Raw genomic sequence first — 24,544 nt, 5'->3', positions numbered from 1 at the left:
CCTTTCCAAACCATACTTAAGCATACACAAGCATCAATCCATAACCTCACATATATGGTAACTTCATATATGGAAAGAAATCAACAATAACATTCAACTTGTATAAAACTGGTAAGTAAATCATACATCAGTCTATTTAATATAAACAAGTAATGCTACTGATATCAAGACAGTACAACAGTAGTATAACATTGTAAGAATCTAATTAAGGAAATAAACTAACAAGATTCAAATATAGAAACTAAGATATACAATTTATGTTGTTAAGGAAGTAACCATCCTTACCTTTTATAACTTGCAAAGGAATCTTAAGAATTCAAGTAAGACCTTGACAAACTTGAGAAGAAGGTCCTAGACAAGTGTACACAACATATTAGGAAAGACCCCTAAAAGAAAAGATATCAAAACATCCAAAACAGACCAAATCTGGAGTTGCTGTACTCATTGGTCGATTGGATTGGTCTACTGTCCCAGTCAACCAATCAGTCGACCAACAGAGACAGTGGCCTACAAAATCAGAGTTTTAAGAATAAAGAACCGAATTTGGTGGTTCAAAAGGGTACTAAACAAGGGGTAAACTACATTGGTAGTATCCTAACATAAAGAGAACTTCAAAACATCAATCGAATCAAGTTTTAGAGTTACAAATTAGGAAATAAAAGTTACCATAATTAGATTAATCATGGTTCTTGAAGAATTAAAAATACAAATCATAGACATGAACAATAGGAGAATGAATCATTGATTTTGATAAAGATATCATAAAAGGCATACATCGGTCTTCAAGAAATAGATCTAAGAACCTAAATCTAAATAAGGAAACAAAACTTACCATAGATGTATCAGTCATGATACTTGAAGAAAGCATGGTATGATAGAGGAGAAACAACTAGAGATTGATAGATCATGGATCATGTAAGGAAAACACAACGATTGACTACTAATATGGTCAGTAAAATAGATCTAAGAAGATTAGAATTTAAATCAAAGACAAACGAAGACAAGATCATGATTTAGATCTTGATTCCTTCAAAAGCTTGCAATGATCATGATTACGGACATTGCTTTAGCCATTAATCCTTAGGAAGATCATGAGAGATAAGTTCAGAGATGTTTGCAACAGAGAATGCAGCATCTCCTCTTCTGTCTCAACTCAAAAAGGAAAGAAAACAAGGATGAAGAAGAAGAAGAGAGTGTAAACATACCTTTTTGTATAAGAACACAAGTTTTGACGAAGATCCGTCAAGATAAACACCAAGAGTGCAAGGGAGTTGACTTGCAGAGGTCTTTGGTTCGTTCCAAAGAGTTTGGAGGCAGAAAATACGAAGTAGACTCGAGATTGGACTTACATAGAGCAAGCAAGACCTAATTACCAAAGACAGAACCCATTGGTCGAGTGGATTGGTCGACTTGTCCAGTCGACCAATGAGTCGACTTGTCCAGTCGACCAATGAGTCGACTTGTCCAGTCGACCAATGAGTCGACTTGTCCAGTCGACCAATGAGTCGACTTGTCTAGTCGACCAATTAGTTCAGCAAGTTCAAAACAGGGAATTGAAGGCTCAGAACAAATCCAAACATAAAGGGGTTTTGCACACACACCAAGTGACTTACCTAATAGGTAGAAATGCCTTCAAACCATGATAGAGAACACTCCAAGTCCATCAACTAATCCGATCTTCATCAAGATTCAGTTTCCATAAATAGCACATTGTCATCAACACTCATGGATTCAAAGCCAGACACCAAGTCCTCCACTGGGATGGCCCAAAGCTGACTTCTTGCTTTACTTCGAGTCGTCGGTCCTACAAACAACAGGGTTTTTCCGGGTCAAGGTTAGGGCTGGGTTTCACATTCTCCCCCCCTTAAAGAAATTTCGTCCTCGAAATTGAAAGCGTACCTATGCTTCCAAAGAGGTGAGGAAACTTCTCCTTCATATCTTCTTCCTTCTCCCAAGAAGCTTCTTCAGGGGTATGGTTCTTCCACCAAATCTTCACCAAAGGGATGGTGCGATTCAGCAGCTGCTTGTCCTTCTTATCAAGGATTTCGACCGGTTCTTCATCGTAGGTCAAATCAGCACTAAGTCCTTCAGGCGCTTGTTGTAAAATGTGTTCCGGATTCTCTATGTATTTTCGAAGCATTGAAATATGAAACACATTATGAACACCAGCAAGAGGCGGAGGTAATGCTAATCGGTACGCAACAGGTCCAACCTTTTCCAAAATCTCAAAAGGTCCAATGAAACAAGGGCTAAGCTTTCCCTTAACGTTGAATCTCATCACACCCTTCATTGGTGAAACCTTCAAGAAAATTTTCTCTCCCACTTGAAATTCTAAATCGGTCCTTCTCTTGTCAGCATAAGATTTCTGTCTTGACTGGGCAGACTTAATCCTTTCTCTTATCAAATCAACCATAGCACTCGTAGCCTCAATCATCTCAGGACCTAAGACTTTTCTTTCCCCCGTCTTAGTCCAGTACAAAGGCGTCCTACAAGTATTTCCATACAAAGCCTTAAATGGAGCCATGCCTATTGTTGCTTGATAACTGTTGTTATAGGCAAACTCAACCAAAGATAGGTGTTCATCCCAATTACCACCCATATCCACTACACAAGATCTGAGCATGTTTTCCAACGTCTAAATTGTTCGCTCAGATTGTCCATCCGATTGCGGGTGATGAGCTGTACTCAAATTTAATTGGGTTCCCAAAGCTTTCTGCAAACTATTCCAAAATCTTGAGGTGAACCTAGGATCGCGATCAGAAACAATACTCATTGGCACACCATGCAGACGAACCACATTGTCCATATAAAGCTTAGCTAACTTATCCAGAGTATGAGTGATCTTCATAGGAATGAAGTGGGCTGATTTGGTCAACCTATCAACAATCACCCATACCGTGTCATTGCCTTTACTTGTCCGAGGCAAGCTAGTTACAAAATCCATAGAGATATCCTCCCACTTTCAACTAGGAATAGGGAGGGGTTGAAGTAATCCAGATGGGGGTTGACGAACGGCTTTCACATGTTGGCAAGTCTCACACTTAGCAACAAAATTATCAACATCAGCCTTCAAACCAATCCACAAAAAATGTTCCTTCAAGTCCTTGTACATCTTGGTGCTTCCCGGGTGTATAGTAAAGACTGTCTGGTGTGATTCCTTCAATATTTCCTTTTTAACTTCATTTGCCGGCACACACAGTCTACCTCTAAACAATAAGGCACCATCCATGGATATACCAAAGTCGGGGTCCGACTCAGGATTCGAAGAAATCTTCTCAACTTTGACCATAAGTTCTTGATCAGAACTCTGCAGAGCAACAATCTTATCTCTAAGGCCAGATCTTGCCGTCATGGCAGAAAGAACAGAAACAGAATTCTCTGGGACAACTTCCAAATCAAAGCTCTCAATAGAATATCACAATGGTAGATTCAAAGCATTCAAATCCAAAGTCTTCTTCTGGTTCTTCCTACTAAGAGCATCAGCAACAACGTTTGCCTTCCCAGGGTGATACTGAATATCACAATCATAATCAGAGACTAGTTCCAACCATCTCCTTTGTCTCATGTTCAACTCCTTCTGGGTAAAGAAGTATTTCAAACTCTTATGATCCGTGAAAATGGAAATCTTCTCACCGTAGAGGTAATGTCTCCAAATCTTCAAAGCGAAGACAACAGCGGCAAGTTCTAGATCGTGAGTGGGGTAATTCCGCTCATAATCTTTCAATTGCCGAGAAGCATAGGCTACGACCTTGCCATGTTGCATCAAGACACAACCCAAACCAATCTTTGACGCATCGGTATAAACTGTCATACCACCGGAACTATCAGGTATAGTCAAAACCGGGGCGCTTGTCAATCTATCTTTCAACTCTTGAAAATTCTTCTCACAAGCGTCAGACCAAACAAACTTCTCTTCTTTCCTGGTCAACCTAGTCATAGGAGCAGCCAACCGAGAAAAGTTCTCAATAAATCTTCTGTAGTAACCTGCCAATCCAAGAAAACTTCTTATTTCCGTTACCGACTTCGGTCTTTCCCAATCAGCCACAGCTTGGACTTTTTCAGGATCGACACGAATCCCTTCAGCTGAAACCACATGGCCGAGGAATACTACTCTCTTAAGCCAGAAGTCACACTTGCTAAACTTGGAGTACAACTTCTTTTCTCGCAATCTTTGCAAAGTGAAACTTAGATGGCTCGCATGCTCTTCTTCATTCTTCGAGTAGATCAAGATGTCGTCAATGAAAACAATCACAAACTTATCAAGCACATCGTGAAAAACTCGGTTCATGAGGTCCATGAACACTGCAGGATCATTAGTCAATCTGAAAGGCATGACCCTAAACTCATAGTGGCCATACCGTGTTCGGAAAGCTGTCTTGAAGATATCACTAGACTTCACTTTCAATTGGTGATATCCAGATCTCAAGTCAATCTTTGAGAACACAGCTGCACCTTTCAACTAATCGAAGAGATCATCAATTCTGGGCAGCGGGTATCTATTCTTGATAGTCAGCTTATTCAACTCTCGGTAGTCGATGCACAGACGCATACTACCATCTTTCTTCTTGACAAACAAGACCGGAGCTCCCCAAGGTGATACACTAGGTTGTACGAAACCTCTATCAATGAGCTCGTTCAACTGGTTTTGCAACTCTTTCAATTCAGTGGGAGCCATCCTATATGGAGCCTTAGATACCGGAGCGGCACCAGGGACGAGATCAATAGAAAACTCAACATCCCTATCTGGAGGCACTCCCGATAGATTGTCAGGGAAAACATCAACAAAGTCACAGACAATCCTGACTTCATCAACTCTTTTCTCCACCTTACCCTTGTCTTCAGATGAAGCATCATCCACTAGGGCATAGACTTGCATCAGTGCAGACAGTACCTTCTTACAAACCCTTCTTTTCTCACCTTGAAATTCAAAGAGTGGACTTCCACAAATATGGAACTGAATCTTCCTTGAGGAACAAAGAAACACAGCTTTGTGGGCTGTTAACCAATCAATTCCTAAAATAACATCGAAGTCCTTCATATCAAGAAGTACAAAATTGGCTTCCAAGTTCTTCTCACCAATCAAAACAGGACATTTAACTAAGCCCTTATCTAGTTTCACAACAGGACCAGTAGGTGTACTAATCAACAAACAACTAGACAATTTCTCAGGGATTAGGTCAGTCTTCTTGATGAATGCAGATGACATGAACGAATGAGATGCACCCGTATCAAATAAGACAAATGCAGGAATAGAAGCGACTAACAATGTACCTGTAATCACTTCATGGCTTGGATCCTGCTCAGCACTAGAAATACTGAACACTCTACCAGAGGGAGGAGTAGGAGTATTCTTCATCACAGAGCAGAGCTGTCAGGCGAGCCGCTTCGGACAGGCACGAGCGAAATGACCGGTTTGCTTACAGAAAAAGCAAACAGGATTGCTGGGTCCAACTGGGGTAGCTGCAATAGGGGGCTTCTGAACAAAAGGCCTAGGATTCGCATTCACAGGCCTAGCACTTGCACTCACTGGAGGTCGGTTTCCGCCATACTGTCTAAACTGGCCGGGCTGCTGAAAACCAGGGTTCTGACCTACACTCCTAGGCTAAAAAGTAGGAGTGGGGTAGGCTGTAGGTCTCACAAAACGCCGATCATTACGATCCACCAAACCAGGGTTCCTTGGCTGCCAGGGCCTTTGCATACGTGCATTCTCCTTCTCCGTTTCTTCCAACTTCTTCGAGTTCTGCACCACTTGGGCATAGCTCACAATAGGCTGGACTGTGAGGTAAGCTTTAATGGTAGGGCGCAGTCCTTTGAAGAACTTCTTCGCTTTGGCGAGATCGACCTTCAGAGAATCAGGAGCAAAGAAATGAAGTTCCTCAAACTTCTATTGGTACTCCAACATAGACAAAGATCCTTGCACGAGAACCATAAACTCAGCTTCCTTCGCATCTTTCACCGCCTCAAGGAAATAATTCATGCAAAAAGCTTCCTTGAACAACTCCCAAGTTACAACTCCCGCATGCAAACCTTCCAAAACAGGCCGAGTGGAGGTCCACAATGCATCAGCTTCTTGTTGCAACTTCTGTTCAGCAAACAAAATCTTCTGAGCTTCCGAGCATTGCAGATGTCGGAAAGCCTTCTCCAACTCACAAAGCCACTTGTTAGGAAACAAGGGGTCCTTGGTAACTCTAGTGAAAGTGGGCACTTGCATCTTCAGAAAACTCTCCATCAGGCGAGTATGAGGAGTTCCAGCTAAACCTCCCGCATTCAAGACTGCGGCATGAGGATTCACATTAGCACCAGTTCGAGTCGCATTATGCAGAGCCATGAAACCCGTCAACATCTGATTAAACGGAGCTGCTTGCTGCTGCATCATATTGCCCATAATATTGGCAATATCACGAAAGCTCCCAACATTCGGGGCACCGGGTATCTCATGGGTACCCTGATCATCATTATTGGTCTGCTGATCATGACCATCATTAGGTATCTCACCACCTCCATGAGGTATTTCACCACCTCCATGACCACTGGATTCACCACGCCCACTTCTCAGAGTAACCATTCTGCAAAATTGAGAACATCAAAAATTTCGAAGTTTCAACATAATCCACAAGTCCAAATGATTTGAAAACTTAAATCATACTTAAATATATCCATGTAGCCATCAAACAATAATCCATAAGACAAAAATCACAATTTCCAAAAATTCTGCAGAAAATGAGGTCTCTGTGTCCATTGGTCGAGTGATTGGTCGACCAATCAAGACAGAATACGAAAATTCGCATTATAAGCCTTATTTTCACATTCAAACCTCATTTTAACTTCTTCCACAAGTGAGTGAGCTCTAGGGAAACATCTTCTAAGGCTCTTCCAAGCATCTTTGGGTGATTCAAGTGCTTCAACAACAACACCACAACTCACAATCAACAAACACAAGGTAAAACTAACATTTTCTCTTTTACTTCATCTTCTCATGCTTGCATTTCAATCAAATCTATGTTTTACTTGTATCCATTGTTAGAAATCATGTTTAGGAATACTTAAAAACATATTCCCTAGGTTTTAAACACAATGCTATGCATAGACAACAAGTTCTAACACCTCTTTGCACTTCTCGCAAGGTTTTCGTACCGAAATCGTTATCTTTAGAAAAATTTCGATTTCTCACAAACCGCTAGGAGTTTTCGCATGAAATCAATTGCTACATGCTCAAAATGATATTGTAGATATGTCCATATAGTTTGATTTAACCAATTTCAACTTTTCAAAAATTCAATTTTGACCTAAATTGCAAAATCCCCAAATTTTCCTTCTTGCTGAATTTTCCACTTTTACCCAAGTTTTCGATCGATTTTCTTCAAACAAACTTCATAGACATGAAATTCCAAGTATTATGCACATGCTAGTATCTTCAAATAAAATTTTCCCCCAAATTTGAAATTTTCCGAAAAATTACGAAAATACCCTTTTGGCTTAAATCTTGAATAGCACTTAACCAACAATGTCATTGTCTCTTCCACAGACACACACTATGCAGAGGGGAGGGCGAGGTTGAGGTAGAGGTCATGGTCGCATTGTAGGGGCACTCAGGGGCAGAGGTCAGGTTCCTTCAGAGCCTAGACAGGAGGTTTGGAGACCAGACATGTTCGACACACCACAGGCCGAGTTTTTGTACGAGGCCTACTTCAGTTATTGCAACATCGAGCTGGAACGTCTGCTTCACCTACGCCAGCTCAGAGTCTTTAGGATTCGGCAGAGATTCTACACGTTGCAGTGGACACATCTCTTCACTGAGGATCTGCCGGTATACCCGGAGCTAGTGAGGTTGTTCTTCAGCAACCTTACTTACACTGAGGAGGCTCGAGGTCTAGGACATCCGCTTAGACTTGTCCTCAGGAGCAGGGTCTTACAGACTCAGATTCGCTTTTCCACCCGATCACTAGCTGAGATTTTGCGGGTTCCTTACTACCCACGGTAGTGTGTATGGATACCTGCGGGGGCAGATATAGATAGCTACCTGATGCCATATGAGCTGCGCGAGATATGCTCCACACTATGGGATAGTCACCGCTGTTTCACTCCGTGGACCAGCGGACGGATGACAGATTCAGCACGGATTATCGGTCGCATAGTCGGCCGAAACATTATGCCGAAAGCTGGACATCACCATCGGGTCACAGTGATGGAAGCCTTAGTCATCTACCGCATCTACATGGGCTTCGAGATCAATCTCTCCTACATCATTTAGCAGGTTATGCTGGACTTGGTTCTGCGGCCTAGCATGCGGAACCTTTGCTATGGGAGGCTACTGACCTTGATCTTCAGGCATTTCGGGGTGAGTTTCGAGGATACACCAGTGGACACTGGTTCACAGGGATATACGATCGGGACTCGGACCATTCGTCAGATGAGACTGCAGCAGACTGTGAGAAAACTGGTCCAGAGGGTGAGGATGATGAGGAGACAGAGGATGAGGATCAGGAGTCAGAGGATGGAGGAGAGGATATCGGTCCTGATAGTGATGATCAGGCAGGAGACGATACAGAGATGCATGAGGCTGGGCCAGTGCATCACGAGTTTCCTTCATTGCACTTCGAGGCAGGTGGCCCCTCTCATGCAGTTCCAGAGGCTTCAGATCTTGGGGCACAGATGAGATCGATGACTTCCATGCTAGAGAGGATGGAGGTCAGATAGGAGCAGATGTATGGGAGGATGGAGTCACGACAGGATAGGATAGAGCATCAGGTGACTCAGCTAGCGGAGGAGTTCAGAGCATACATAGATCAGAGGAGATCACCTAGATAGACTGTACCTTAGGATTTTCATTTATGCATTTCAAATGTAATCTTTGTAAAAGCTTTTGAAATTAATGAAGTTCATTTTGTTTCACTTAATTATTGTATATTATGCACTTTTCTTTTATTGCATTAATGACATTTGTTCACGTATAATTATGGTATGTTATTCAGAAATGTTCTGTTATGCTTCATTGGTTAAGTTTCTAATCCAAATATCCTATTATTTACTTCTAAGAGTAGAGGAGTCATTTCAGATTTATGACCCAAGAATGTTCCGTTATTGTCTTCTGTGGTTAGGATTTCCTCGAACCTTGGGCTCTGATACCAATCTGTCACATCCTCCTAGCCGGTACCCTAACTGGCATACCCGAGAGTGTGATCCACAGCCCCGAAGATCAGGTATCGAGTAATCAACCTCCCACATAAACAATAACATAATCATGAACAATAATAATCGATGTGCAACAGATAAACCAAAGATCCAAATAAGGAAAGAATACACCATGTATATGATCAGAGTACAAAAGATAATCATAATGTCTAAATCAATAAGTAAAGTGAGGCGGAATCCCACTCTACAACCAGCGGAAAAGTAGTTCTAAAAGAAAAGGAACAAGATAAAATCTAATCCCAATAGTAGGTACAATAGGTAACTAAATTGTTCTCAATCTTATAGACAACGTCTCTATAAGTATAAATCTCATAAATGGCACAAGGGAGCTTCCATTCTATGGTCGGACTAAGCATCGTACGGAGTATAACCACCCGCGGAATCTTCAGTGTAATTGTCGTAACCGCAATCACCTTCCTGGAGATATGCCTCTTCTCCTTGTGCTTCTTCATACGAGCAGTCATGATACTCAGAACCTGTAGAATAATCTAACAAAACATTGTACAAAAGGAATGAGTTTCAAAGAAACTCAGTAAGGCAGTTAAACCGTAATAACATAAATGGCAGGATTTCAAAGCAAACATAAATGCAATATTGTATGAGACAAACAATGAATGTATGAATCTAACTCTATGTATGCTGGTCTCTATTGGCAGACATGCTTTAAGTCATAGCACCATACTTCTTTGGGAAGGTCTCATCACACAACTCCTTTTGGTAGTGGGTCCGGCATCCCTCGGGACATTCCATGGCTGGGGGTATAGGTCACCGCTCTCTCACATCACCATTGGTCTAAGTACTGGCGCATGTCAAGGTAAAGCCTAGCCAAATGCAAGTCTTCTACTTAGTTATATCAAGTCAGATCCAGATACGTCCATTCCTCGCCCTTGGCGATCCTTTCCGGTATCCTTCACACTAGAGTCCTCATAGTCCCTGACTACGGACTCATCAACCCTATTGGTTATCCACATATGGTAAACGGGAAGCTCTCACGTCCTCTCACGGGTTGGTTACCGGTCTTAAGCGCCCGTGAGTCCAAGTCTAACCATATGCAACCCTACCGAATGAATGGTCCCCACAATGTGATTCCTGTCCTCTCATGGGTTGGTTACCGGTCTTGAGCGACCATGAATCCCCATTGCTACCACGGGTCGTTCGGTTTCAATACCCCTCCGATTAGGGTCTGACATAATGGGACATCCTAGCCAAACACTACTAGACAGTCCTAAATATGTCATCCAACAGTTTAGGAAGGTGTCCAAAGGGCATCTCTGGAAACATCCCATAATATTCCTGTAGTAGTCCTAGGACAGAAGTGTCAAGAGGACACCTCCCCTTTCCAAACCATACTTAAGCATACACATGCATCAATCCATAACCTCACATATATGGTAACTTCATATATGGAAAGAAATCAACAATAACATTCAACTTGTATAAAACTGGTAAGTAAATCATACAACAGTCTATTTAATATAAACAAGTAATGCTACTGATATCAAGACAGTACAACAGTAGTATAACATTGTAAGAATCTAATTAAGGAAATAAACTAACAAGATTCAAATATAGAAACTAAGATATACAATTTATGTTGTTAAGGAAGTAACCATCCTTACCTTTTATAACTTGCAAAGGAATCTTAAGAATTCAAGTAAGACCTTGACAAACTTGAGAAGAAGGTCCTAGACAAGTGTATACAACATATTAGGAAAGATCCCTAAAAGAAAAGATATCAAAACATCCAAAACAGACCAAATCTGGAGTTGCTGTACTCATTGGTCGATTGGATTGGTCTACTGTCCCAGTCGACCGATCAGTTGACCAACAGAGACAGTGGCCGACAAAATCAAAGTTTTAAGAATAAAGAACCGAATTTGGTGGTTCAAAAGGGTACTAAACAAGGGGTAAACTACATTGGTAGTATCCTAACATAAAGAGGACTTCAAAACATCAATCGAATCAAGTTTTAGAGTTACAAATTAGGAAATAAAAGTTACCATAATTAGATTAATCATGGTTCTTGAAGAATTAAAAATACAAATCATAGACACGAACAATAGGAGAATGAATCATTGATTTTGATAAATATATCATAGAAGGCTGTCTATGAAATTTTAAAAGTAACCGCAAGTGCACGGTATCATGTAGCTAACGGGTCGATCTCAAGGAGATATGCCACTTATAATTCAACTTCTTAATAGTAATGCGAGAGTGGAATGATTCAATTTTTGTTAACTAATTAACTAAACTAAACGATCCTAATCTATACGTCTAATGCAATCGAATTGAAACGAACAATAAATTAAACACAATCAATGCATAAATAAAAGACAGGAAAATGCAGATGCAACACCACCCGTCACCAGAAGCAGAGGCACGACTGTAGGCTTGCTCCGGTTATGTGGTCCGAGATTATGAATGAATAGGCAGAAAGTAAATAACAGAGCAATAAACAAAGCAATAAAAGGAAAAGGAAATAACTAAAATGCAGATGCAACACCACCCGTCACCAGAAGTAGAGGCACGACTGTAGGCTTGCTCCGGTTATGTGGTCCGAGATTATGAATGAATAGGCAGAACAATAAATAATGCTGAAAGTAAATCCTAAATTAAGAATATGGAGGGGTAGATAGAAGCGGGAATGGAGGGAGGAGAGAAGATTAATAAAGAAGGTTACTTACTTGCGAATTGAACAAACGATTCGAATCTCAACCAACCCTAACAACCAGATCTAGATCTAGAATGATCTAAATCTGCAATTGCTAGACCCAGAGAAAAAGGAATCTAAAAAAAAATTGAACCTTGAACTTGAAGCTTGAACTTGAATTGCATTTCATAAAAAAATTAAACCTAAACATTTAATATAGAAATTTAAATCTCACTAATGCAAGCAAAGAAAACTAAAGAAAACTTAAATAAACTGAAGAGAGAAGAAAGAATTCTTCTACTAAGCTCTAGAACATGTTCTCCTTTGATGGAGTAGGCTCTCCTTTTATAGAGTTTACATGAGATATGAAGCACGGCTGAATTTGAATAAAACTCAGGGTTTCCATCTGACTCATCCAATTAGGGTTTTGACGTACTAATCGCGCCAACTTAGAGAGATCAGATGCATAATCCCACCGTTGGATTTGAGGTTTAAGTAGTCGTGAAGCTCTCCTCCAAAAATCAGCACGATCGGACATCGGATGACCGTTCGATGAAGGGTTTGATCGAAACTGGACAGAAGCATTCAAAAACGGGATTTTTGCTTCATCCTTATCTGAAAATAATTCTTTTTCCTCTTTTTCTTTCTTTAATCAAATCCCAAATAGAAAATAAGATATTGAGGTATGCAAGGACTCTTTTCCATCTGGACTCTCTCAATAATATCTCTGTAGATTTGATTTAAAATCTCAGCCGTAGATCAAATTTGCCTTCTTTATCTCTTCAATATTTCGGAGTTGGCCCGTAATCACACATCTCTAGCCCATCATGCTCCAGATCAGGCCCATTTTCGCATTTGAGAATTTGAATGATTCAAGCCCAAAACTCCAAATATTTGCTTAAATCTTGAAAAGTCCTAAAATCTGCAAAAACAACATAAAACCCAAGGTAACTCCATTCTAAGTGTATAAAATACATGCTTTATGCCCTAAGATTTCACACATAAATGTGTTCATCAGATTCCCCCACACTTAGATTAAGCTTGTCCTCAAGCAAAAATTAAAGAAAAATACAAATGCAGGTAAGAAACTAGTGCAACAAAATAAATTCTAACTCACTTTCGTAGGAATCACGGTTACACTTAGCATGTGCAACAGGCCTTTAAACCACTAGGTTACCCCTAGAGGACGAGTTTTGTCTCGTGGATGTTTGCAGTGAATGTACATCCAAAATTCCAATTTTTAGCTCAAAATAAAACATTGCAAATTCCAACTCTAACAATTGGTAAGTACTCATACAAGATCAATAGCTATGACAATTTTTCTCACCATTGATTTAAGATCCCCCACACTTGAACTTTATTACCCCATATTGATTCTTGAGACTTAGCATATATCTCAATCAAGGACTCACCTTATATCTTTCATGTACACCTCTCCTTTAAGCAAAACCACTCATAAAGTAAGGGGACCAATGACTAAGGTTTTGAAGTATTTTTTACCAAACAATTTTACCAAGGCATTGATGACACTTGTATTTATTTCTCTTTTTTTTCTTTCTTTTGAGTAGTGAACTCTACATTACTCCACTACAGTTGGCTTGAATGACATGGTGGAGCAGACACCAGAAACCCAAGTTACTTTGTAGCTTTGCTTTGCATATGCCCACATAGACAGTGATGCGAGAGTTCTTTTCAATAATCTCCTTCCTAAGAGTTTCGATCAAGTCACCTCGATTCTTGAGTCGGAGTGCCCTGTCTAGTTCCAAGGAATTCAACTTTTACTTTCTACTCTTTTTTTTTTTTTTTTCTTCTTCTTTTCTTCTTCTTTTTTGTCATGCCCTACACAAAATTGATCTCAACTTCTAGCCAAAGAAACAAGGACCCACAAAACTCATAGATGGTTCGACGCCTTAAGTTAAGGACCTTTTATTTTTTTAAGGAAAGTCTCATCTCAACATATATACAAGTTACCTTCCTCTCAACAGGGTTTTTATGTGTTCATGATGGGTACAAAAATCACTCTTATTTCACACATCATAGCAATTGAAAGAATATGTATAATAACCAAAAGTCAAACTTAAGTTAAGGGCCTTTTATTTTTCTAAGGAAAGTCTCATCTCAACATATATACAAGTTACCTTCCTCTCAACAGGGTTTTTATGTGTTCATGATGGGTACCAAAATCACTCTCATTTCACACATCATAGCAATTGAAAGAATATGTATAATAACCAAAAGTCAAAGTTAAAATCTACAACGCAGCTATACCCCCCCACACTTAAGTAATGCAATGTCCTCAATGCATGTATGCTAAACAAAGAAGACAAATGAGGGGTATACCTTTCAGTCAATATGTGCTTATCATGGGAAGCTTTAATCTTATCTTCAATATCAATGTATGATGGGAAAGGCACCCCAAATAAGAAAAACCGTGAATCAAAAAATCATCTCTAAAGATCTCAAGAAAAACATTCACAATGTTAAAAAAAATTCTCATCATACGTTGAGGTTCTCTAGAAGGTTTTGCATCTTTCATAAGATGAATATGATGTTGTTCAATGGAAGAGCTTAGACCTTTGATATGAGTGACAACCCAATGCTTCTCTATTATCATTCAACAGTGTGATCAACTCTTCTGCTTTGTCAGAAGTTAAATCAGAGACAACAATAACAAGAAGATGATTATCTTGTCTCAGGAAAGCATACTTTAAATTAGAAGGCAACTCTTTCAATTCTAGCTTGGGGGGTTCAATTATTGATGGCTTGGGAATGGAGATGGAGATGGATATAGGATTAATAGGCTCCAAAGGTGTGTGAAAATTTAAAACTTCGGAAAAAAAAGTTTCACTATTATCATCCAACATATCCATACATTCTTGAAATTTAGAATCAAAATCAATCTCAAAGTTGGTAATCACATCATTAGGAAAATCAAAAGATTCCTCAAGCATATTGATCTCTTCTTCTATTTGTGGTTGTTTCCCTATCCTGAACATATTAAACTCTACAGTTTGATTTCCAAAAGATAATCGTAAGAGGCCATTTCGACAATTGATTAATGCATTACTAGTAGCCAAAAATGGTCTTCCTAAAATTATTGGGATTTCATCCTTGATTGAAAAAGGTTTAGTATCTAGCACAATGAAATCAACTGGAAAAATAAATTCTCCCACTTTCAGTAAAACATCTTCAACCATCCCTTTAGGAATCTTAACTGACCTATCTGCCAACTGAAGAGTAGTTCTAGTTGCTTTCAATTCTCCCAATCCTAGTTGCTTATAAACATGGTAAGGCAACAGATTTACACTTGCACCAAGATCAAGTAAAGCATGTTCAATGTGTGTATTGCCTATGACACAAGCTATGGTGGGGCTCCCTGGATCCTTATACTTGGCTGCTACAGGTTGAGTAATTATGGAACCAATGTTACCTGCCAAGAACGCCTTTTTGGGAATGCTAGTGATTCTTTTATGAGTGCATAAATCTTTCAACACTTTTGCATAGGCAGGGATCTGAAATATGACATCCAAAAGAGGGATATTCACTTCTACCTTTTTGAAGACATCAAAAATTTTCTCCATAGTTGCAGTCTTCTTCTTATTCACTAGACGACTAGGATAAGGAGCCTTAGGAACATAAGAACTCTCATTTGAAATTTGCTCTTTTCTCATAGTTTCTGATAGTGGTTCTCCAAATTTAGGTACTGCTAAAGCAACTGGCTCATCCTCAACTTCTATGGGTTTCTCAGACAAACCCTCATTAGGAGATACTTGAACATTCTCCTCATCACAGTGGTCATTAATCTCGCTCTTTTCATTAATATGTGACTCACCTGTTAAATACCCTTTCCCACTTCTCAATGCAGACACAGAATTAATTGAAGCTAAAGAAGAATGGGAGGATTCAACTTGGTTGACTTGATTTGGTGGTCTTTGATGAATCTGAATCCTAGGATTTAACTCAAGTTGGCTAGGCATTTTACCTTTTTCTCGCTCAGACAAAGCACTTGCAAGAGTGGAAATTTGTTTTTCCATATTATGCATAGAAGTCATGAAGGTACTGGAAAGTATTTCCATATTCTTCTCTAAGGAAGAGAGACGAGAAAACTCTGGATTGTTACCTCTGTTGAAACCTGGTGATGATTGATTTTGTGCAATGTGAGGCATATAAGGCACAATAGGTGGATTGACGGGCCTAGTTAAATTGGCATTCTAGAAATTTGGGGCTTGAGGGAATTGAATATTTGGATTATAAGAAAATTGGGCATTTTGCTTTTGAGGGGCACCAAAGTGATGTTGTGTGGAATAATTGCTTAATCCATTTTGGTTTTGCCCTTGAGACCATGAAAAGTTAGGATGATTCTTCCTCCCAGGATTGTACGTGTTACTGTACGGGTTTGGAAACATCGCACTGACATTTTCATGTTGGCCTCCAGAATAGCTAGGGCATTCCTCAATTACATGTGTAGGAGACTGACACCATGCACACATAGCAATAGATTTGTCAATAAAATGTGCTTGACTTGGTGGTGCAGCTTTAACTATCAAAGTCTCTAACTTTTTCAAAATGTTATCTATTTGTACTTCCTTATGAACTTGGCTATCAACAAAATATCCCCTACTAGTCCTTTCAAACTCTTGGGTTGACTCCCATTCTCTAGTTCTGTCTGCTAGGTCTAAAAGAAAATTCCAAGCTTCAGAATCATCAGTAAAAGATGTAAATCCAGTGGGGCACATAGATTCCAAGAGTTGCTTTGTTTGATAATCGATACCCTCATAAATTATTTGGCATAAATGCCATAATTCTATACCATGGTGAGGGCATTCTTGGAGAAGGCTTTGAAACCTCTCCATTACCTTAGCAAAGGACTTATTGGGTTTTTGACGAAATTGAAGAATATCATTTCTTATTTTGTTCGTCTTAGAGAAAGGAAAGAATTTCTTTAAGAATAGGACAGTAAATTGTTCCCATGTGATAATGCTATCCCTAGGTAAGCTATAAAGCCACTTTTTAGCTTGATCCTTTAATGCAAATGTAATGAACCGTAGTCTTACGGCATCATCAGTGAGTTGTTGTATCTTCATAATGACACAAACCTCCTCAAACTCCCTAAGGAACAAATATGAATCTTGATCAGGTAGCCCATGAAATTGGGGTAACATAGATAGATAATGAGATTTGAGCTCAAAATTATTACCCCTCACTTCAGGTAAACGTAGACAAGAAGGTTGTGCAGATCGGGTTGGATAAAATCTATCCCTAAGACTCTTAGGTGGAGGTGGTGGAGGTAGACCTTCCATGGTCAAGTTAGACACTCGGACAATTCTATTTGTAGAATCACGAGTCCAGACACACATGCACTAACTCCCTAATGCAATTAATGGCTCTTATGAGAGAATGAGATTTTTTTATTTTTTTTATAAAAATAAATTAACTAAAGAATAAAAGAAAAGAAAATAACAAAAACAAAAGGAAAGTAGTGAATTTCCCACCACAAAGATTGAAACAATGATTCCAAAGTTGTAAGGTTGCCGTATAGCTGAGCGCTTATAGGTTTGACAGCAAGGGAATTCGTATAGTCTTCGGAGACACCTACAATCGAATCCTGGGGATTACTGCAGAGAGTGGGGACTACTATACGTTTTTGTTTCTACTCAAGTTAAGAGTAATATCTTTGAATTTTATTTTTTTATTTTTAAATCACTTCGATTTACCTAAGAATTAGAAAAACAAAGTGGACTAATACCTCCCCGGCAACGGCGCCAAAAACTTGTCTATGAAATTTTAAAAGTAACCGCAAGCGCACGGTATCGTGTAGCTAACGGGTCGATCTCAAGGAGATATGCCACTTATAATTCAACTTCTTAATAGTAATGCGAGAGTGGAATGATTCAATTTTTGTTAACTAATTAACTAAACTAAACGATCCTAATCTATACGTCTAATGCAATCGAATTGAAACGAACAATAAATTAAACACAATCAATGCATAAATAAAAGACAGGAAAATGCAGATGCAACACCACCCGTCACCAGAAGCAGAGGCACGACTGTAGGCTTGCTCCGGTTATGTGGTCCGAGATTATAAATGAATAGGCAGAAAGTAAATAACAGAGCAATAAACAAAGCAATAAAAGGAAAAGGAAATAACTAAAATGTAGATGCAACACCACCCGTCACCAGAAGCAGAGGCACGACTGTAGGCTTGCTCCGGTTATGTGGTCCGAGATTATGAATGAATAGGCAGAACAATAAATAATGCTGAAAGTAAATCCTAAATTAAGAATATGGAGGGGTAGATAGAAGCGGGAATGGAGGGAGGAGAGAAGATTAATAAAGAAGGTTACTTACTTGTGAATTGAACAAACGATTCGAATCTCAACCAACCCTAACAACCAGATCTAGATCTAGAATGATCTAAATCTGCAATTGCTAGACCCAGAGAAAAACGAATCTAAAAAAAATTGAACCTTGAACTTGAAGCTTGAACTTGAATTGCATTTCATAAAAAAATTAAACCTAAACATTTAATATAGAAATTTAAATCTCACTAATGCAAGCAAAGAAAACTAAAGAAAACTTAAATAAACTGAAGAGAGAAGAAAGAATGCTTCTACTAAGCTCTAGAACATGTTCTCCTTTGATGGAGTAGGCTCTCCTTTTATAGAGTTTACATGAGATATGAAGCACGGCTGAATTTGAATAAAACTCAGGGTTTCTATCTGACTCATCCAATTAGGGTTTTGACGTACTAATCGCGCCGACTTAGAGAGATCAGATGCATAATCCCACCACTGGATTTGAGGTTTAAGTAGTCGTGAAGCTCTCCTCCAAAAATCAGCACGATCGGACATCGGATGACCGTTCGATGAAGGGTTTGATCGAAACTGGACAGAAGCATTCAAAAACGGGATTTTTGCTTCATCCTTATCTGAAAATAATTCTTTTTCCTCTTTTTCTTTCTTTAATCAAATCCCAAATAGAAAATAAGATATTGAGGTATGCAAGGACTTTTTTCCATCTGGACTCTCTCAATAATATCTCTGTAGATTTGATTTAAAATCTCAGCCGTAGATCAAATTTGCCTTCTTTATCTCTTCAATATTTCGGAGTTGGCCCGTAATCACACATCTCTAGCCTATCATGCTCCAGATCAGGCCCATTTTCGCATTTGAGAATTTGAATGGACTTCTTGACGTGTAAAATAGCATGATTCAAGCCCAAAACTCCAAATATTTGCTTAAATCTTGAAAAGTCCTAAAATCTGTAAAAACAACATAAAACCCAAGGTAACTCCATTCTAAGTGTATAAAATGCATGCTTTATGCCCTAAGATTTCACACATAAATGTGTTCATCAAAGGCATACATAGGTCTTTAAGAAATAGATCTAAGAACCTAAATCTAAATAAGGAAACAAAACTTACCATAGATGTATCAGTCATGATACTTGAAGAAAGCATGGTATGATAGAGGAGAAACAACTAGAGATTGATAGATCATGGATCATGTAAGGAAAACACAGCGATTGACTACTAATTTGGTCAGTAAAATAGATCTAAGAAGATCAGAATTTAAATCAAAGACAAACGAAGAAAGCATAGATGTATCAGTCATGATACTTGAAGAAAGCATGGTATGATAGAGGAGAAACAACTAGAGATTGATAGATCATGGATCATGTAAGGAAAACACAGCGATTGACTACTAATATGGTCAGTAAAATAGATCTAAGAAGATTAGAATTTAAATCAAAGACAAACGAAGACAAGATCATGATTTAGATCATGATTCCTTCAAAAGCTTGCAATGATCATGATTACGGACATTGCTTTAGCCATTAATCATTAGGAAGATCATGAGAGATAAGTTCAGAGATGTTTGCAACAGAGAATGCAGCATCTCCTCTTCTGTCTCAACTCAAAAAGGAAAGAAAACAAGGATGATGAAGAAGAAGAGAGTGTAAACATACCTTTTTGTATAAGAACACAAGTTTTGATGAAAATCCTTCAAGATAAACACCAAGAGTGCAAGGGAGATGATTTGCAGAGGTCTTTGGTTCGTTCCAAAGAGTTTGGAGGTAGAAAATACGAAGTAGACTCGAGATTGGACTTAAATAGAGCAAGCAAGACCTAATTACCAAAGATAGAACCCATTGGTCGAGTGGATTGGTCGACTGGTCCAGTCGACCAATTAGTTCAGCAAGTTCAAAACAGGGAATTGAAGGCTCAGAACAAATCCAAACATAAAGGGGTTTTGCACACACACCAAGTGACTTACCTAATAGGTAGAAATGCCTTCAAACCATGATAGAGAACACTCAAAGTCCATCAACTAATCCGATCTTCATCAAGATTCAGTTTCCATAAATAGCACATTGTCATCAACACTCATGGATTCAAAGCCAGACACCAAGTCCTCCACTGGGATGGCCCAAAGCTGACTTCTTGCTTTACTTCGAGTTGTCGGTCCTACAAACAACATGGTTTTTCCGGGTCAAGGTTAGGGCTGGGGTTCACAACAAAATTCGATTAGATTGGAAGAAGCTGCATTGGACGTGAACTCTAGTTTGGAGCTTCAAGTGGGGTCATGCGGGCCCAACAGAATTTGAATAATTTTGAAGCAGCTTCTTTGGCCGTGGATTCTAATTTTCAAATTCAAAATTCTTTAGATGCGACAAAGTGTTTTAATTCAATTGGTAAACTTCCTTTGGGGAGTTCACTAGTGGGACCTACAGATAAGCTCAAAAGTGGTTCGGCCAGTTAATTTGAATTTCAAAAAGTGTTTGTTGCAGGTAAGAGTTCTAAGCAAATTGGAAACCCTTCTTTGGAGTGTTACTTGGTGGGACCTGAAGTTGCAAATATTATTAGAAGTTCGGTCATTGAAGGAACTAGGGAGGATGATTTGGACAGTTGTGGGGCCCATCAAAATTCGGCCAGGTTGGAGAGTTCGGACAATGATGAAACTTTCCAATTGAAAGTAGATCTTCCACCTTCGTCTATATCAGTGCGGGCTAAAGGTTCTCCTCGTCGGAAACCTGGTCGTCCGAAAAAGGCTCACGCATTGAAGAAAGTAGTAACAAGTAAAAATGGTTCTATGGCAGAGGAATTCAAGAATGTAGATGCAGCTTTAGAGAAAGTATCTACTGTGTATCAGAACCTCGCATTGGGAGAAGATAGTGCTGCTATGTAACTATTGCTATGAAGCTTTTCTTAAAGATCTTGATTTGGATGCATCTAGACGTCCTACATATCGTTTCTGATGGTTTAGTTGTTGTCAATGATGAGTAGGAACCAGTGAGGAAGGGTGTATTGGGGGCAACTGCTGTTGCAGGTGAGCAAGGTAGGTACTAATTGAAGCCTTGAGGCTCTTGGTAGGCATTTCCTTTTGTTATTTCTTGTCATATCAACCCAGTCACAAGGAGGAAGCCCATAGACTGACGGAAAAAGGCAGAATGGGTGTGAACCCAAGACCTCCCCTAAGGAGGTTGGGCCTTTAACCGCTTTGCTAACCACCATTCGTTTCATACAACTGGTTTTCACTTTTTAGGAAAGGAACGAATCTTGGTCTTGACCGTATGCTGCAGGTGTCGCCCAAGCCAAACGCCTATATAAGAAGCTTGCACCGTTGTTACAAGTACTGATACAGTTTGAGGTTATAAGATTCTCTCTCCTATCTGTCTCTCTTTCTGTATAGACCACAATCCGCAGAAAAGTCGATGGCAGCAGAGAAATCATCAGAATCAAAACAGGGAAAATGGGAAGGTAAGCTTCTTGGGGAGGTGAAAGGTGTGACAGCAGAGCAAGTATGGCCTCTGCTGGAGGACTTCGCCAACGTCCACAAGTGTATGACTAACATCGATGTTTGCAAGTTGGTGGAGGGCGTCTCCGGACAACCCGGCTGCGTACGCTACTGCGCCAAAACAACCATAACGACACCGGCCACCCCTGGGTCGTCGCCGGAGTCGGAAGAGAAGAAGATGGAAACAACAATGTGGGCCCACGAGAAACTCATAGCTATCGATCCTGTAGAACGTTACGTGAGCTACGAAGTCACTGAAAACAATCTGGGAATGAAGTTCTATATGGCCACCATGAAGGTTCTTCAAATTTCCAAGGAGAAAGCCAATGAAGGGTGTCAGATCGAGTGGACGTTCGTTGCTGATCCTGTTGAAGGCTGGACTTTTGAGGGATTGCTTTCCTTCTTCGAATCTTCTCTTCAAAGCATGGTGCAGATGATGGAAAACGCTTTCTCCCCTTCAACTCAAACCTGAACCTCTCTCTTCTGTGTGTCTGTCTCTCTGCTGAAGCTAAGTTCAATTTCAACTCCCATAAACCAAAGCTTGATGGGTACGATATGCAGTAAATAAAATAGCACCTTTTTTTTTCTTTCTTTTCTCTTGATGATAAACAGTTATTGTGGGTGCTACTACTGTTTATCACTTGCGCATCAGTGCATTAATATAAAAACTTTTTAGATTATTATGCATTTTCGGAATGAATTTTTTTTATATATCTTTTTATCACAGAAAAGCTTTGGGGCTCAGATTCACGGACTATTAGATGATAAGTTGCAGCAAAAACTTGCGGTGGCAAGTGAGTTGGGATCTTCTGTGGATGTGACGAGGGTAGGGGACCATGTTCTCGTCACATCCTTCATTGTATGTTTAGAAGAGAGTTAACGTACTCTGCCCTACATAAATTTGACTCTTCCCAAACCTTACTAAATGGTGGACGTCTTTTTAAGACAGTGGTGACAGTCTTCTAAGTTTAAGTGATGAGTTCCATGCTTGTGGTCCGTGATTTGGACTTCTGGTCCCTCTCACCAAACTTCTTTCTATTTTTTTTTTACAAAGAGTTGGGGGTGAGCCAAAGGGGGTCAAGGATTGATACCCCTGATTTTGATCTCAAATAAAGATCAGGAAATCAATCCAAACTTTATAATAAGTCTTCAATGATCTGATTCTGATTTCAATTGAAAATCAGGAAATAAGTCAATATGCAAATTGAACACACAAAATTCTCTGGTTTCCTCTCCCAAACCCAACTTGTAGACCCACCTTTCATATATTTAATGCATTCTGGCTGAAAAGGAAAAGTTCCTCTTCACCCTTATTAGATGGGGATATTATTGATTTTGCACATGAGAAAGAGCAATTTTTTTTTTTTTTAATTAAAAATATATTATATTAGGCTCTCTAGACATTTTAGAGGCATTAATGCTGCTACAGCCACCTGCTTGTGAAGCTGCCTCCCACGCTGCATAACAATATATAGAGGAACAGTAAGAGATCCTGTATTCAGGTGATGCACAGCTTGCTGATTCTGCAGGTTAATTCAAAAACGAAAAAAGAATCAATATAGATTTAAGTTTTATAAATAAAATAAAATATATAGAACTAGACAAACTTGGGTATGTGTGTAACGTTTTCAGATTAGGGTAAATAAGCCAACTTCGAGGGTGGCGCCTCCAAGGAAAACAGAGATAAAAAGAGAGAAGATATTTGATATTCATTGCCTTTGCTGCTCTCTCATTTACAGTATTTATATAATCCCCTTATAAAACCCTACAATTCGAGTTCACTCAATTCTCATGACTCTCCATCCAAACCCTAACAGTCAGTGTTGTTTTCTCTTCAAACATAGTCCCGCAACTTTGTCTGCCAAAGGAGGGGCGTTGTTTTGGTTGTAGATGTCATCCTCCATAATGGTCCTTGTGATTCCAATAATGGTCCCCGTTTCTGCCATGTCCTCCCTACGTGTAGCTCTCACCCCATCTGGGCAACCATTACAATATGCCACGAAATAAATAGTGATTTTGTAGGGGTAGTAGGATTGTTAGAAACCTGACTTCTCAGTGGAGAAGTCGTGGGTTCAACCCCTACCGGCGGCATATGTAATATCCCTGTCTCCTATATATAAAAGCGCTTTTGTACCAAAAAAAAGAAGAAAGTGATTTCTAAGGTTCCATATTACCTAGAGAAGAGAACTTCATATGGAGTTCATCTAATCCAATTGCTTGAAATTCTGAAATCTATGATTGATAAAAGTCCACCACTCCGTAATTGATTCTCCTTCGAAATCTGAGGTATCAAATGCATCGTGTGCTGTCCCACCTCCATAGAAAATTTTTTATTTTGGGAAGATTGTTTACCTTCCAAATCTGCCCGCAAAATTGATCAGGAGGAGGAGTTTTTTTTTTTTGGTAGACAGGAGGAGGAGTTGATAGATAGATAATAAGCAATTTTGACATTAAACTGTCCATTTTTTTAGGCTTTCCAAGACCATTTGTCCTCCATTTTTTGGAATAATATTGGGAGAGTCTAGATGGCTAAGCTCTCCCCTGGGGTGAAGAGTTCCCTTGACAATGACATTTTTCTAGAGAGGAAAATTGGGAATACCAATTGATAACTAACCCATCAGTTGTATGAAGTTAAATGCATGGGGAAAGTTACATGTACCAACCTTGAGATGTGATATATCCATTTTCATCGATCAACTTTAAGAATTATTCATATCATGCGTCTATAAATAGCATTTAAACCTAAACTTTTAGAATTGTAACTTTTTTGAAAAAAAAATGTCATTGATGTTATTAAAAATTTAATTTTATTAAAAAAAGCAAATTATATATAACAATCTCTGGGCTTGTAAATTATTATGTTTACATCCCGTGAATTCTGTTGTATTTGCACATCATATGT

General features: G+C 39.3%; 1 protein-coding gene across 1 annotated transcript; it reads left to right on the top strand.

Annotated features, from left to right (window-relative positions):
* Window positions 1-21,494: 21,494 nt before the first annotated feature.
* Window positions 21,495-22,336, top strand: LOC149010840 (lachrymatory-factor synthase-like). The gene has a single exon (XM_089162341.1). It carries the CDS (start codon window positions 21,560-21,562, stop codon window positions 22,112-22,114), a length of 555 nt encoding a protein of 184 aa, XP_089018467.1. The 5' UTR covers window positions 21,495-21,559; the 3' UTR covers window positions 22,115-22,336.
* Window positions 22,337-24,544: the final 2,208 nt, after the last annotated feature.

This window comes from Hakea prostrata, chromosome 7 (assembly GCF_041222555.1).
Source record: "Hakea prostrata isolate BN-2017 chromosome 7, UWA_Hpros_2, whole genome shotgun sequence".
NCBI classification, from domain to species: domain Eukaryota; kingdom Viridiplantae; phylum Streptophyta; class Magnoliopsida; order Proteales; family Proteaceae; genus Hakea; species Hakea prostrata.
Note: the sequence above shows the minus strand (reverse complement) of the source record. Positions and strands in the feature narration are given on the sequence as shown.

Coding starts and splice junctions, on each gene's coding strand:
- LOC149010840 (XM_089162341.1), top strand. CDS start 21,560: ATGGCAGCAGAGAAATCATCAGAATCAAAACAGGGAAAATGGGAAGGT.